The 15523-nt window shown below is 42.7% G+C and overlaps 1 protein-coding gene across 1 annotated transcript in view; it reads right to left on the bottom strand.

Moving 5' to 3' along the window:
- Positions 1-15523, bottom strand: part of ano1a (anoctamin 1, calcium activated chloride channel a) — a 297185-nt gene that overhangs the window by 151614 nt on the left and 130048 nt on the right. The window contains exons 8-10 of the mRNA XM_072272773.1: positions 12657-12708; positions 12170-12225; positions 9971-10012 (exon numbers count right to left, since the gene is read on the bottom strand). Coding sequence (XP_072128874.1) covers positions 9971-10012; positions 12170-12225; positions 12657-12708 — 150 coding nt within the window. The remainder of the gene's footprint in view (positions 1-9970; positions 10013-12169; positions 12226-12656; positions 12709-15523) is intronic.

Below are 15523 nucleotides of genomic sequence, written 5' to 3'. Positions count from 1 at the left end.
TACACTCTAGTTGATCTTTCATTATAGTTATAGTTGCTATTCTATAGATTTGCTGAATATGCCCACAGGGAAATGAATCTCAGAGTTGTATATGGTGACATTTATGTACTTTGATAATAAATTTACTTTGAACTTTAAGTCAGTACACATTGCCAGCAAGCTAAGATTTCTGCAGGCATTACTACTCCTATGCGGGCATCACATCAGACACAGAGACTGAAAGCTGGACTCAAATTTGAATTCACAGTACACCAACATCTCAGGGACTTAACAGATAATAGAACATTACTGCACTGTACAGACCCTTCATCCACAAAGTTGTGCCGACCTTTTAACCTACTCTAAAATCAATCTGGGCCGGCTGATGGTGCATCAGCACTAGACTTCAAAGCAGATAATCCTGAGTTCAAACCCAGCCGGGTTCCAACCTGGGCAGCAGCAATATCTATGTGGAAGAAAGGCCTGGCAACCTACTTCCATATCTTGCTATGAAAACACTATGGTCCATGAGGTCACGAAGAGTCGCACTCGACTTAACGGCTGAACAACAATAACAAAATCAATCTACCATTCCCTCCAATGTGGCATGTCAATTTTCTATCACCCATGGCCCCCAATATATCTGCCCCTACCACCACCCTTGGCAGGGTGTTCCATTCAAGTTCGATTGTCATTCAAACATACATGAAAACCCATGAACACAGTCTAACAAAACAGCATTACTCCGGGGGCCGAGGTCCAAACTCTACCAACAATCATACACAGCACACATAGCACATACAAGTGTGATAGCAGTAAACACACAGTCATGCAAAAATAACATGGTCCAAGTGTCCTGTCCTGTAGATTGACGGTGCATGGGATGTTGTTGGCAAGAACAAGCCTGCAACAGTCTAATCACATGCTGGTTTGTCTTTTCCGGAGTGAACACCAAAAGATAGCACCAATGGGCGGAGTCAACCCTCACCCCAGCATGGACGCCACACCACACCGCCTTCAGTGCCTCTCCACTGGGTGGCTGCAACTGGCGACCCCACAGCTTGAGGGCTTGTTCTGCTCTGCAACAGAGGTCATGCAGCTTCCCCACCATCGGTCTCGTCAATGAACCAGACTTGTAGTATTCTACATCACCAATGTCCAACAGGGTCTTGCCATCACAAGAAAAACGTCCATGACAATCACCCGCACCATGTTAGACTGTTTACTGCCTCTGAAGCCTTCCTGTAGCAGGTGGCAACATGATCTGTACCAATTCCAGCACTTCTGCATTGAGCAACTGACTGACGACTGAGCAAAACTCCAACACCATATTTAAGTCCTGCCGTAGGGTCTTGGCTTGAAAAAATGACTACAATGACTACATTTTTTCCCCCATAGATGCCACAACAACAACCTCTCACTCAATGTCATCAGGTCCAAGAAAATGGTTATTGACCACAGGAGGAGGAAAATTGAGGTCCATTGGCCAGTCTTTAATGGGGAAATCAGAGATGGAGAGGGTCAGCAACTTTAAACTCCTCAGTGTCATCACTTCAGAGCATCTGTTCCTGAGTCAACTATGCAAGTGCCATTACGAAGAAATGATGGCAGCACTTCGACTTTCTTAGAAGTTTGCAAAGGTTTGCACATCATCTAAAATCTCAGAATACTTCTACAGATGTTGAGTGAAGAGTGTATTGACTGGTTTCATCACAGCCTGGTATGGAAACACCAATGCCCTTGTATGAAACAGCCTACAAAAAGTAGTGGATATGGCTCAGCTCATCATGGGTGAAGCCCTCCCCACCACTGAGCACATCTGCATGGAGCACTGTTGCAAGAAAGCAGCATCCATCATCAAGGACCCCCACTATCTTGGCGATGCTCTCTTCTCACTGCTGCCATCAAGGTGGTATTACAGGAGCCAAGGACTCTCACCACCTGATTCAGGAACAGTTATCATCCCTCAACCATCAGTCTCTTGAATCGGAAGGCATAAGTTCACTCAACTCGTCATTGACACACAATCCAATGACCCTTCATCTTACGTTATCAATATTTATTGCTTATTTATGTTTTCTCCTAATTGCACAGTATGCTGTTTTATTTGCACACCATCTTACAGTAAGAGGCCACCATTCCATCCACCACCTTCTGTGTAAAGAACTTTTCTCTGACATCCCTCCTATATTTTTCTCCAATCACCTTAAGATGATAAAAAATGCAAACAACAGGAATCCTGCAGATGCTGGAAATTCAAGCAACACACATCAAAGTTGCTGGTGAACGCAGCAGGCCAGGCAGCATCTCTAGGAAGAGGTACAGTCGACGTTTCAGGCCGAGACCCTTTGTCAGGACTAACTGAAGGAAGAGTTAGTAAGAGATTTGAAAGTGGTAGGGGGAGGGGGAAATCCAAAATGATAGGAGAAGACAGGAGGGGGAGGGATGGAGCCAAGAGCTGGACAGGTGATTGGCAAAGGGGATATGAGAGGATCATGGGACAGGAGGTCCGGGGAGAAAGACAAGGTGGGGGGGAAACCCAGAGGGTGGGCAAGGGGTATAGTCAGAGGGACAGAGGGAGAAAAAGGAGAGTGAGAGAAAGAATGTGTGTATAAAAATAAATAACGGATGGGTACGAGGGGGAGGTGGGACATTAGCAGAAGTTAGAGAAGTCAATGTTCATGCCATCAGGTTGGAGGCTACCCAGACGGAATATAAGGTGTTGTTCCTCCAACCTGAGTGTGGCTTCATCTTTACAGTAGAGGAGGCCGTGGATAGACATGTCAGAATGGGAATGGAATGTGGAATTAAAATGTGTGGCCACTGGGAGATCCTGCTTTCTCTGGCGGACAGAGCGTAGGTGTTCAGCAAAGCGGTCTCCCAGGATGAGGGAAATGTCCTCCTTTCTTAAAGAAAGGGGCTTCCCTTCCTCCTCCAGGATGAGGGAGATATCCTCCTTTTTTTAAAAAAAAGGGGCTTCCCTTCCTCCTCCAGGACAAGGGAGATGTCCTCCTTTTTTAACGAAAGGGGCTTCCCTTCCTCCACTATCAACTCTGCTCTCAAACGCATCTCCCCCATTTCACGTACATCTGCTCTCACTCCATCCTCCTGCCACCCCACTAGGAATAGGGTTCCCCTGGTCCTCACCTACCACCCCACCAGCCTCTGGGTCCAACATATTATTCTCCGTAACTTCTGCCACCTCCAATGGGATCCCACCATTAAGCACATCTTTCCCTCCTCCCACCTCTGCTTTCCGCAGGAATCGCTCCCTACGCGACTCCCTTGTCCATTTGTTTCCCCCCCCCCCATCCCTCCCCACTGATCTCCCTCCTGGCACTGATCCTTGTAAGTGGAACGAGTGCTACACATGCCCTTACGCTTCCTCCCTTACCACCATTCAGGGCCCCAGACAGTCCTTCCAGGTGAGGCGACACTTCACCTGTGAGTCGGCTGGGGTGATATACTGCATCCGGTGCTCCCGATGTGGCCTTTTATATATTGGCGAGACCTGATGCAGACTGGGAGACCGCTTTGCTGAACACCTACGCTCTGTCCGCCAGAGAAAGCAGGATCTCCCAGTGGCCACACATTTTAATTCCACATTCCATTCCCATTCTGACATGTCTATCCACGGCCCCCTCTACTGTAAAGACGAAGCCACACTCAGGTTGGAGGAACAACAACTTATATTCTGTCTGGGTAGCCTCCAACCTGATGGCATGAACGTAGACTTCTCTAACTTCCGCTAATGCCCCACCTCCTCCTCGTACCCCATCCATTATTTATTTTTATACACACATTCTTTCTCTCACTCTCCTTTTTCTCCCTCTGTCCCTCTGACTATACCCCTTGCCCATCCCCTGGGTTTCCCCCCCCTCCCCCTTGTCTTTCTCCCTGGGCCTCCTGTCCCATGATCCTCTCGTATCCCCTTTGCCAATCACCTGTCCAGCTCTTGGCTCCATCCCTCCCCCTCACTTTCCCTCTTCGCCTATCATTTTGGATCTCCCCCTCCCCCTCCCACTTTCAAATCTCTTACTAACTCTTCCTTCAGTTAGCCCTGACGAAGGGTCTCGGCCTGAAATGTCGACTGTACCTCTTCCTAGAGATGCTGCCTGGCCTGCTGCGTTCACCAGCAACTTTGATGTGTGTTACCTTAAGATGATTCCCTCTTGTATCAGTTGTTTCAGCCCTGGGAAAAAGTCGCGGGCTGTCCCATGGGAAATTATTTTAGGTAATGCTTTTTAATTTCCGTTTGACACCAACTTGTAAAGCCTATTGTTGAAAGTTTCACTCAGCCCAAATCTAATCTGTCAGAGAAAGGATGCCTTATTTTATGTGAACTGCATAAACCACAATTTCCCCCACTACAAGTGGCTAATTTGGAAGAACAAATCTATTTATTAGTATAAAGCATTCTGTCAAGGTTGTGACAGGTGATTTAAAAGTGCCAATTCTTTCTGCTACCAGAAAGGATTCCAGCAGATGGCATCTGTTTACTGGGCCACTTGCAGTACAAACTAAAGGTACTGGGCACTTCAGCAAGGACTGTTTTGATCATCTCAGGAATGAAGCACTTGCACCTTCGACTCAACCCACTTAGCAAAACATTAACAAACTTTAAACTTTTTATTAAACTGGGGAAAATAATCCAAGTCTTTAAAATGCTATTCGTGACAGATGACACATACACAAAGGTAAATACAGAGCTGGAGACAGCGGAGCCAGAGACTAGAAGACCTACCCCCATTTTTCCCCTTCAGCGTTTAGAAATGGGATGCGGGGAATGAATATGCCAACAACCTCGCTAAAAGAAAAATTGAATCATGCCAAGTTTTTGCTCAGCAATACAAGTGGTAGTTCCTCGGTGGTCAGAGATTTCACTAAAGATTCCTGCTGCTAACTGTAAGGAGTTTGTACGTTCTCCCTGTGACCACATGGGTTTCCACCAAGCACTCTGGTTTCCTCCCTCCTTACAAAGACATGCAGGCTGAAGGCTAATTGGTCACATAGGTGTAACTGGGCAGTGCCTAATTACATAGGTGCCATTGGGCTGGAAGGGTTTGTTAGGAAATAATGGGTCTCGTAGTTCTGTGCCTGTGAGTGAGTCATAATTAAAGGGGTATATAGAGATGGATTACGTAACTTTACCCACTTAGCTTTGGCGACTGGGAGTATTTCTGGAGAACATTTACCTCAAGGAATTAGATTAGATTAGGAGGACACACAGTCCTCTTTTATTGTCATTTAGTAATGCATGCATTAAGAAATGATACAATATTCCTCCAGTGTGATATCACAAAAACACAGGACAGACCTGATTAAAACAGATATGTAGTCCTTGTGAATACAAATGGAATGCTGGAGTTTATTGCAAGCATTGAACTTTTCCCGCAGTAGTTTTCTTTGTCCTGAAGCAGAGAAACTATTCTTTCTTTCACATGAATGCCACCATTGTGGTTAGTTCAACAGACAAGTGAGAAAGCCTGATAAGTTTTCACTCAACTTCATTTTCCTTTGAGACAAATCTCTGAGTCCACATATATAAGAGTGTTGGATTAACAAGAAAGGTGATTTAACAGACCAATTGTTTCATTATGTTTTTCTAAACAAGGCATGTTTTAAGACATTTGAGTAAAAAGTTTTGAACCCAGCAGCAAATGATTGCTTAGATAAGAACTGAAAAGCATCCAAGGGAAAAAAACTTAAAGAACATACAGTGCAAAAATGGACCATTAAACCCAAACAAGAGAAAATCTGCAGGTGTCGGAAACCTGAGCAACATACGCAAAATGCTAGAGGAACTCAGCCGGCCAGGCAGCATCTGTGGAAAAAAAGTACAGTTGACGTTTCAGCCCGAAACTCTTTGGTAGGACTGGAGAAAAAAAGACTGAGGAGTAGATTTAAACGTTAAACCAACCAGTCCATGATAGTGATCAGATTCCACTTCAACATCTCCCTATCATTATAATGGACATAACATTCTGATACATATAATTGGTATATTTATACTCTCAAAATCACTTGGGCTTCATTTCAATTCTCATCTTCCAAGTAATGTGATGTTCTTAAATTGATCCAAATTCGTCAACATTCATTTCCCAGTAATATTTCGGTCTGTAGATTTGTTTACGTACTCAGATATCTAAAGTGTAAAATGGAGGTGAGTGTAGGTATCGGGCCCTGTAAAATGATGCTGGAGAGGTAGTAATGGGGGAACAATGAAAATGCAGATGAGCTGAATAAGTATTTTGTATCAGTCTTCACTGTGAAAGACACCAGCACTGTGCTGGAAGTTTGAGAGTGTCAAGGGCAGAAATGTGTGCAGTTGCCATTTCTAGGGAGAAGATTAATGGGAAACTGAAATGTCTGAAGGTACACAAGTCACCTGGTCCAGATGGTCTACACTGCAGGGTTCTGAAAGTGATGGCTGAAGAAGACTGTGAAAGCATTAGTAATGACTTTTCAAAAATCAATTGCTTCTGGCAACTTCAAAAAGGGGACAAGGCAGAGGAAAGGAAATTATAGGCCAATTAGTCCGACCTCAGTGGTTGGGAAGATGTTGGAGTCTACTGTTAAGGATGTGGTTTTGGGGTACTTGATGGCACATGATAAAATGGGCTGTAGTCAGGATGGTTTCCTTAGAGAAAATCCTGCCTGACAGATCTGTAGTAATTCTGTAAAGAAATAACAAGCAGGATAGTCAAAGGAGAATCAGTGGATGTTGTGTAATTAGATTTGCAGAAATCTCTACCACCAAGAATAAGGTTAGCAGGCACATTGGATCACACTGCATACTTGTTCATTTCCAACTCACATACCACCTTGACTTGAAGATTTACTCCTTCACTGGAATCTAAATACTGGGACATCATTCCCAGCATCCCTTTACCAGAAAGGCTGCAGATATTCTTGGAGACCATTAACTTCAAGGATAATCCCATCTCTTGAGATTGACACACCACTGCCGTTACATTAAAATGATTCGTTCAAGATGGAAAGGTTCACTCTTCATACACAATTGCTTGGAAATAGGACCCTTTTGGTAGTACTAAATGCACTATATTTTAACAGCAGATTGTATCCTGCTCCTAAAATTTGTTTGCACTGGAAATGAACATTGGAAGCAGAGTACAGCACATGTGACTATGTAGCACATTCAGTAAAACCAACTCAAGATGAAATTCTGGACGAGGGTGCTGTATTATGTTCTACATCAATATATTCCAAAATAAATCTTGGCAGTGTCAAATAGCAGATTTTTAAAAAGAGCAAGTCTATCACAGCAGCAGAGTTCCAATTGACCCCGGAATAAGATAACATTCTAGATTTACTAAGCAACACAGGATTCCAACATTTTAACAAGTTAGTATGTTGTCTTTTCTGTTTTGGTCTTGCAATAAATGCACCAGCATAAAGAAAGCTTTCCCCATCAGCCTATAGCTATTGTAAGTAGCAGCACTTTAGGTAAACTCACTGTTAGCTGCCAACATCCAGGAGTTTCTATACAAAATGCACATTACTCAAAATTACCACAAATTATAAATTGAATATTTTTATATTTTAAATTGCAGGAAGTACCTCCTAAATGGGCGCCACAGTAGTGTAGTGGTTAGCACAACACTATTGCAGCTCAGAGTGTCCTGCAGCTCAGAGTTCAATTTTGGCACATTTCTATAAGGAGTCTCTGTACATCCTCCCTAAGGAATGTATGGGTTTTCTCCGGGTCCTCCGATTTCCTCCCACAGTCCAAAAGCTTACGAGTTAGGTTAATTTTTCATTGTAAATTGTCCTATGATTAGGTTAGGGTTAATCGGGTTTTCCTGGGGCTGTGTGGCTCAAAGGGTCAGAAGGGCCTAGTCCATGCTGTATAACTAAATATTTAAATAAAATTCTTGTGGACAACAATTCGGAATTTTCACTGAGGTAACCGTAAAGCACAGGAGCAAAATTAGGCCATTTGGCCCATTGAGTCTTCTCTACCATTCATGGCTGATTTTTTTTTATCCCTGCCAATCTCATTATTCCGTCTTCCTCCTGTAACCTTTGATAATCTTACTAATCAAGAACCCATCAACCTCCACTTTAAATATACCCGATGGCTTGGCCCCCACAGCCATCTGTGGCAATGAATTCCACAAATACTAGGGCAAATGAGCAATTCTGTCTGAGGTAGATTTTAAAGTACAGTCTTAAAAAGGAGGGGAATAGATGGATTTGAGGAAGGAATTATGGAATCAAAGTCCATAGATAGGAAATATAGTGTGGTTAGAGCCAAAATTATAGGTTTTGGTTTTCTTAAAGGAGAAACGGCAGAATTTTGTCTCAGGCATGTAGTGAAAGAATGGAGAAAGGGACCACATAGCACTGTGTACAGATAGAAACTGGCTTTGCTTCAGATACTGTTCAGATGCGGCAGTGAAGTGGGTGTGTAGAAACCTGAAAAGAAGCAATTACACGCAGTACTTGAGCTGCAAGTAAATGGATGGGAATGGAGCTGGTCCTACCCAGGCAGATAAATTGAGAAGAGAACAACGTCATGGGAGCTATCTGTGAAATTCATTGGCACAGACTGATGAAGAGACCAAGTGATTGGGTATACTTAAAGCTGAGGTTAATAGGTTTTTAATTAGCAAGGGTGTCAGACATTATTGGAAGAAGTCAGAAAAATGGGGTTGAGAGGGAAAATGAATCAGCCACGAGCAGACTTGATGGGCTGAAATGGCTTAATTCAGTTCCTGTCTTATGGAACAATGAGAGGTGGTTTGTCCCCACTACACGAATATACATCTTTTGAAAGGCTAGAGGTATTTTAGTATGGGGCAGGGCAATTAGACTCAAATTTTATATTCCAGAAGGAGAACCTGTGGATTTGGGAGAAGTGACATTTGTGGGCCAGGTGCAGTAGAGCTGTGGACGTAATGCAGCATATCACAAAATCTCCTCCATGAACTCTATACTTCTCGCTAACTCAGTTAAGCAGTCAAAATAATCAAAGACCCCTCCCATGCCAGACATTCTCTCTTCTCCCCACTCCCATCAGGCAGAAGAAACAAAAGCTTGAATGCATATTCCACCAGGTTCAAGGACAGCTTCCATCCCGCTGTTATAAGACTATCGAACAGATCCCTATTACAATAGAATGGATACTCTACTTCACAATCTACCCTGTCACGCTCTTGCATCTTGTTGACTACTTGCACTGAGCTTTGTCTGTAAATGCAACACTTTATTCTGCATTATGTTATTGTTCCCCCTTGTACTAGATACAAAATTCAACATCCAAATACCTCAATGCACTGTCATAATGAAATTACCTGTATGGATAGAATACAAAGCATTTTTTTTCCCCACAGAACACTGCGACTATAATAAACCAAGTTACCAATTGAAAGTGGAGCAGCTATTTTCAAAGGAGGGGATGGGGAAAAAGGGGTGCAAGCTTAAGGGTTTGTTCTGAATGGTGAGGATAGCATGTTTGATTGAGGAAGGGACGGAGAGTTCTAGCAGTGAGAACTGTCAGCTACTGCAAGGACTTGGGGAAGTTGGAGCTATTCAACATCATTAAGGGTTAGGGAAAAGATTATTGAGTGGATGAGGAGCTCAGTGGAGAGCATAAAAGGAAGAAACTGGAGGAGTACACCTGTTTCAAACTAGTAAATTCAACACAAGTCATAAATAAGAACTGGTTACTTTACGGCTGTTGTAATACCCTGGGCTACAATGTTCATTGTAATTTGCAGAGAGATTTCCTCTGCAAGTACCTCTTGAATAAACCATGTGCACTTCGAGTTTCTTGTGTCTCACAGATGTGAATCTGAACCTCAAGTCCATTGCCAAGTGTAAAAAAAACTTAATGAACACAGGTAAAAGGTTACGGTAGGTGGGACACTAGGAGGAAGTATCAAATATTCTGGAACCTGTTGTCAATTACAGGAACCAATTTCCTAAACCTTTCAAATCTCCATTTCAACACTTCAGTTACACTTACCTTCCTGTCATTTTCTTCTATGGACTCTCCTCTGTAATGACCCTGTAGAAAGTTCAAGTAGATCATGTGAGCTGGAAGAAATTGCATTCTTTGCCCGTTTCCCTTCTTTACAATATTATATTAAATTATTTAATACATTACATTATAACAAATGATTTCAACAAGTTTTTGCATTTTCCAAATTTGCCCAGTGAAAAACTGAAGGAGGAACATACTACAAGTGCACAACAAAACAAGCAAAACTTTATAAAAAAATAAAAAACAACAGTCAGAAGTACTCAGGATAGGCAGTGTTCTATGGGGTAACCTGTCAGCAAAGACGGAGAAATGTGAAACCAAGTGCATTTAAGAACATATACCACAGAACACCACAATACAGTACAGGCCCTTCAGCCCACAATGCTGGGCTGACTTTTCAACCTTCTTTAAGATCAATCTAGCCTTTCCCTTCTACATAGGCCTTCATTTTTCTGTCATCCTTGTTTCTAAAGAGTTTCTTAAATGTCCCTAATGTATTTACCTCTACCGCATTCCACTCTCTGTGTAGAATACTTACCTCTGACGTTCCCCCCTCTACTCTCCTGCAATCACCTTGAAGTTATGCCCCCAGGTATTAGCCAGTTAAGTTGCCGAGAAGGAAGACTGGGGAGAATAAAAGGGAATGGCTGGGATGAAGATAATCCAATTAATGGATGGAGAGCAATTAGAGAAATATAAAAGAATCTGGGAGAAATTGGACGCACAACATGGCAGCCCCCATCAACCTGAAACAAAAAGGCCGCTGGAACAACTCAGCAGATCAGGTTCCCAACAGATGTTGCCCGACCTGTTGAATATTTTGACTCCAACAATTCTATTAGATCAAATCCAAAACATTGTTTTCTTTTTAAACAGTAGAGAAACAAGAGGCATATTATCCAGACGACACCAGGGATTCCCATCATAAGCAGGACAAGAGAATTTGCCCTTTGCATAAAAGCCATCCAATAAAATGTGTTTGGGGTGTATGGGGTTTCCAGGGAGGGGTAGCACCTCTGGTGAAGGGGCTTGTCGTGTCCATTCTGGAACAGCTCATTCACCTTTGGTCGCCACCGTGCATTCAGCTCTCACCTATGGCTTCAAGAAGCTGTTTGCGGTGAGAGCGGCCACACCCAAGCACACAGTTTCAACAGGCAGGCTAAATCAGGTGATGGTAGCCGGCAGCTTCATACCCTGCTGCGATTGGGACACACCTGTCCTGGCATGTGAAGTCAGCTCTGGTGGATTGGGTGGATGGGATCTACAGTGAGATCCAATGGCTAGGAAGACAGATCTGCAATGCTCTGTGGAGAGTGAAGGGCATGACAAGGTACAGAAGATGTCATGGTCATCAGCTGCAACCAAAGATGACCCCAGTATGTGATGCTTATTCGTCCGACTGAACCCAGACCTCTGAGGTTGAGAGATTGGAACTGCTCTAGCGCAACAGCCTTTCCGTTCTTAAAAACTCTCCCGCACAGGTTTCCTGTCACCGTCGCACACGATTGAGAACCACCAAAAAGTATCTATTACCAAAAGGGTGGCTAAGTTGTCAATTCCAAAAGCAAGGATGTTAACACTGAAAGGTCACACTATTGTCTCCAAAATTCATCTGCTCAATCGACCTCCCCAGTTCTGCCTCTTAATGGCTAATACCAGGAGGCATAACTTTGAGGTGATTGGAGGAAAGTTCAGAGAGGATGTCAGAGGTAAGCGTTTTTTTTTAATAAAAATCACACAGAGAGCAATGGGTGCATGGAATGCCTTGCCAGGGGTGGTGGTAGAGGCAAATACATTAGGGATATTTAAAAAACTCTTAGATAGGCACATGGATGCTGGAATAACGAAGGACTCCATGGGAGGGAAGGGTTAGATTAATCTTGGAGTACGGTAAAAGGTCGGCACAATATTGTGGACTGAAGGGACTGTATTGTGCGGCAATGTTTCATGTTCTTAAATGCAAAAATGAACTTTACCAAAAATATGAAACATATTTAGAAGATGATTTAGAATTTCTACTTGTACATTGCATTGCTACTTATTGCAACCACAACACATGGAATGCAATGTTATCAAAAAGACTAGAGTGCATTAACAAGTCTCCCTCACTCAACACACTTGTATCATAATGTTGTAACGTTTTCTTGTCCTTGGCATGTATTATGGATTAATATTACTTACGTCATGTAAAGGGTAGGCTGCAACATAAACTCCACTGGCAAGAAGACTGGTGATCCCTACATCAAAAAAAAATGCTGGTTTCAGTTCACAATACATTTTGTTATCAAAGGATGTGTACAGATTACAACTCTGAGTTTTGTCATTGGAGAATGCAAGGAAAATCTAACAGCAAATGCATCAACTGCCGAAAAAAAGTGCTTAAGTACAAAATTTCTTTTTTGATCATCTAAATGTAAAGAAATAAATTGCAAAATAATCAGACAAGCCACTTAAATTTTTTAAACTGTGCACCAAGAATGTGGATAGAGACTAATAATGCCAGACTGGCGTTGGATGTTCATCTGGGCAGAAGTGCTGAGCAAGCTGCATCTTTGGTGTTATCTACTTGTACCTAACTTCACAACAGATTTACTACTATGTCAAGTTTATTATCAATCTTTATGGGCATGCATCTTACGATGAAGATTAGGAAGCAAATCTGTTTTACCCATGCTGTATTTGGCTTTGGTGCAGGTTGTCCTTTTTAAAATTTCATAAACCTGGGAGAGAAAAAGAGAAAGTTGATACTTCATGGTGAAACTACATTATTATTTATTTTTCTCCTGGTTGTAAAGGGTGTCAGAATATTTGTTACATCAAGAAATCAAGGTACAACTCCGGTGACTAAGCAGGTGCTTTTCAATTGCAACAGTATACTTGGTAAACTCAGAGCAACATCGAAGCAGTGTTAAAAAATGTATGCATATTTAGAAGCAAATTTCTCATGTCTTGTTGTTTGATGACATGGGGAAATGATCTAAATAACTCTAAATGATCCCAACCCAAATCCAGTCGTCAAGGTGCTTGGAGGACTCACACTAGCATAGTTGTTAGCGTAATGCTTCACTATGCCAGCTGTAAGATCAGGGTTCAATATACACCACTGTCTGTAAGGAGATTGTACGTTCTTCCCGTGATCTTGTGGATTTCATCCTGCTGCTTATTTTCCTCCTGCATTCCAAAGACGTACAGGTTAGGGTTAGTAAGTCCTAACCTATTCAACCTTTCCCTGTAACTCAGGTCCTCAAGTCCTGGCAATATCCTTGCAAATCTTCTCTGCACTCTTTCAATCTTATTGATAACATTCCTGTAGGTAGGTAACCAGAGCTGCACTCAATATTCCAAATTTGGCTTCAATGCCTTATGCAACTTCAACCTAACATCCAATATTCACTGCCCTATTTTATGAAGACCAATGTGACAAAAGCTCTCTTTATGACCCTATCTACCTGTCAAGGAACAATGGATCTGTATTTTCAAATCCCTCTGCTCTGCCCCAAAGGGATCTGGGTGTACAGATCCATAATTTCTTGAATTCCTACCCAGTCCAGATACGGAGCAACATGGATAACTCTTAACTAACCTCTGCAATAGAAACAGTGACCGACCATGGTGAAGTCATTTAAAGGCTGGCAACAAACAATAACCTTGCCACTGAAATCAACACCCTGATGAATTAATGCAATTTTATCTATAGTTTGTATTAAATACAGCAGAAGTACCATAGTAATGAAGTGAGTTGTGCTTTTCTGGTAAGATGGCATTGTGTTCGATCTCAGCAGCTTTGAAGGAACCAACCAAAGGTGCTTTTTTTTTTAAAATGTATTTTTTTTTAAATCACAAAGACCCTGCTGGATATTAAGCACTTAAAGTATTGCAGGTCTACCGCATCAGCATTTTGCTCATTGGTGGAAAAACTGAAGGAGCTGGACTTGGTGTAGATTGTGTTGCTGCCTGTGTCAGAGAGCATTGGAGAATTCAGTGCATGAAGGCAATGTGCAGTCTAACAGTGAGTGATCGTCTTAGTCCCTTTTTACTTGTGATTCTAAGATCCTGTTTGACATTGCTAGTGTGCAATGCTGCAAGTCTGATTCACTGATTTATTGGTGGGTGGTGGGACAGCTGCATGGCCTCGGTCATAGCAAGGATTAGGCCTCAACCCATGGTCTTGCCTATTTACAGCCAGCCAGGAGGGAGGCATTGCAATTGGGGTGCTCCACTGGAGTGCTGGGGGCAGTGTGACTCCAAGCTGGAGTCGGTGCTGTCCCCAGTGTTGGCTCAGCAGAAGACAAGCTGTATTGCATTCGACTTCAGACTGCTGCAACATTCATGACTCGGGATCTTGGACTATATTTTCTTTTTTGTGACTGTGTTTATTGATACCTTGTACGTGCCTACTATGTGGCTTGTGCTTATATAACTACTGGTACTGTTATTTTTGTACCTTGCCCTGGGGAGGAGAAGATGGCGGCGCGACGCAGCGCACGCGGCCGCTCCAAAATGATATTGGTATTTGTTAAGTAGGTACCGTGCACAATCATGATTTGATGGAGACAGATGTGAGCAGCACGGGAGAACATCTGGAGAAACTTCTGAAATGCCTGCTTCGCTGTTGCTGCTACTGTGTGATCGAGAATCTCCGGAGGGGAAGGCCCCAGATCTTCGGCTTTGCCTAATGCCTGTTTCCGGGGCTGGGGTGGAAGCGCTCGGCAGAGATGGTGCTCAGTGCCGTAGGCTCCAAGTTTTCGGACGGACTCAGGAGTCGGCTGTGGTCAGGTGCTTCCAGGGTGCTGCATCGGCAAGTTTGCGGCGCTGGAGGTTCATGGCAGGGAGAGTTTTTCTTCCTTCTACCGTCTGCGTGAGATGATGGGACTTTCGAGAGTCTTTGAGACTTTTTTTTTAACCATGCCCATGGTTTTTCTTTATCAAGTTACGGTATTGCTTTGCACTGTTGTAACTATATGTTATAATTATGTGGTTTTTGTCAGTTTTTTTCAGTCTTGGTTTGTCTTGTGTTTCTGTGATACCCTACTGGAGGAACATTGTATCATTTCTTAATGCATGCATTACTAAATGACAATAAAAGAGGACTGCTTGTCCTCAATCTAAATAACACTTTTGTTTGACTGTATTCATGGATATTCATGTATGGTTGAATGACAATTAAAGTTGAATTTGAACTACTGATTTCTTGAGAAGTTCAAATCCCACTATTGTAGCTAGGGAATCTAAACTCAAGTTATTGAAGTTATAATTTTAAGAAGATTCTTTTTGCAAATGTAATAATGAAACAACCAGTCTTCCCATTGGGGGAGGCAATACCATCCTTACCCTGGCTGGCATATATGGAACTCCAAGCTCACCAGTAGTGGTGACTCTTAAATGTCCCTGGACTACCACAGCAGCGAGGCTTGGATGATAAGTGCTAGCATTACCTATGACATCCACATGACATTAAAACTTAAAAGTCAAAAATCTTTAAAAATTAAAATGTAGAGGCAATTTTAATTTTGAACTTGACTCTGCATGTTTACA

Source organism: Mobula birostris, chromosome 11 (genome assembly GCF_030028105.1).
Source record: "Mobula birostris isolate sMobBir1 chromosome 11, sMobBir1.hap1, whole genome shotgun sequence".
Taxonomy (NCBI): domain Eukaryota; kingdom Metazoa; phylum Chordata; class Chondrichthyes; order Myliobatiformes; family Myliobatidae; genus Mobula; species Mobula birostris.
This window is presented reverse-complemented; position numbering and strand designations above follow the sequence as displayed.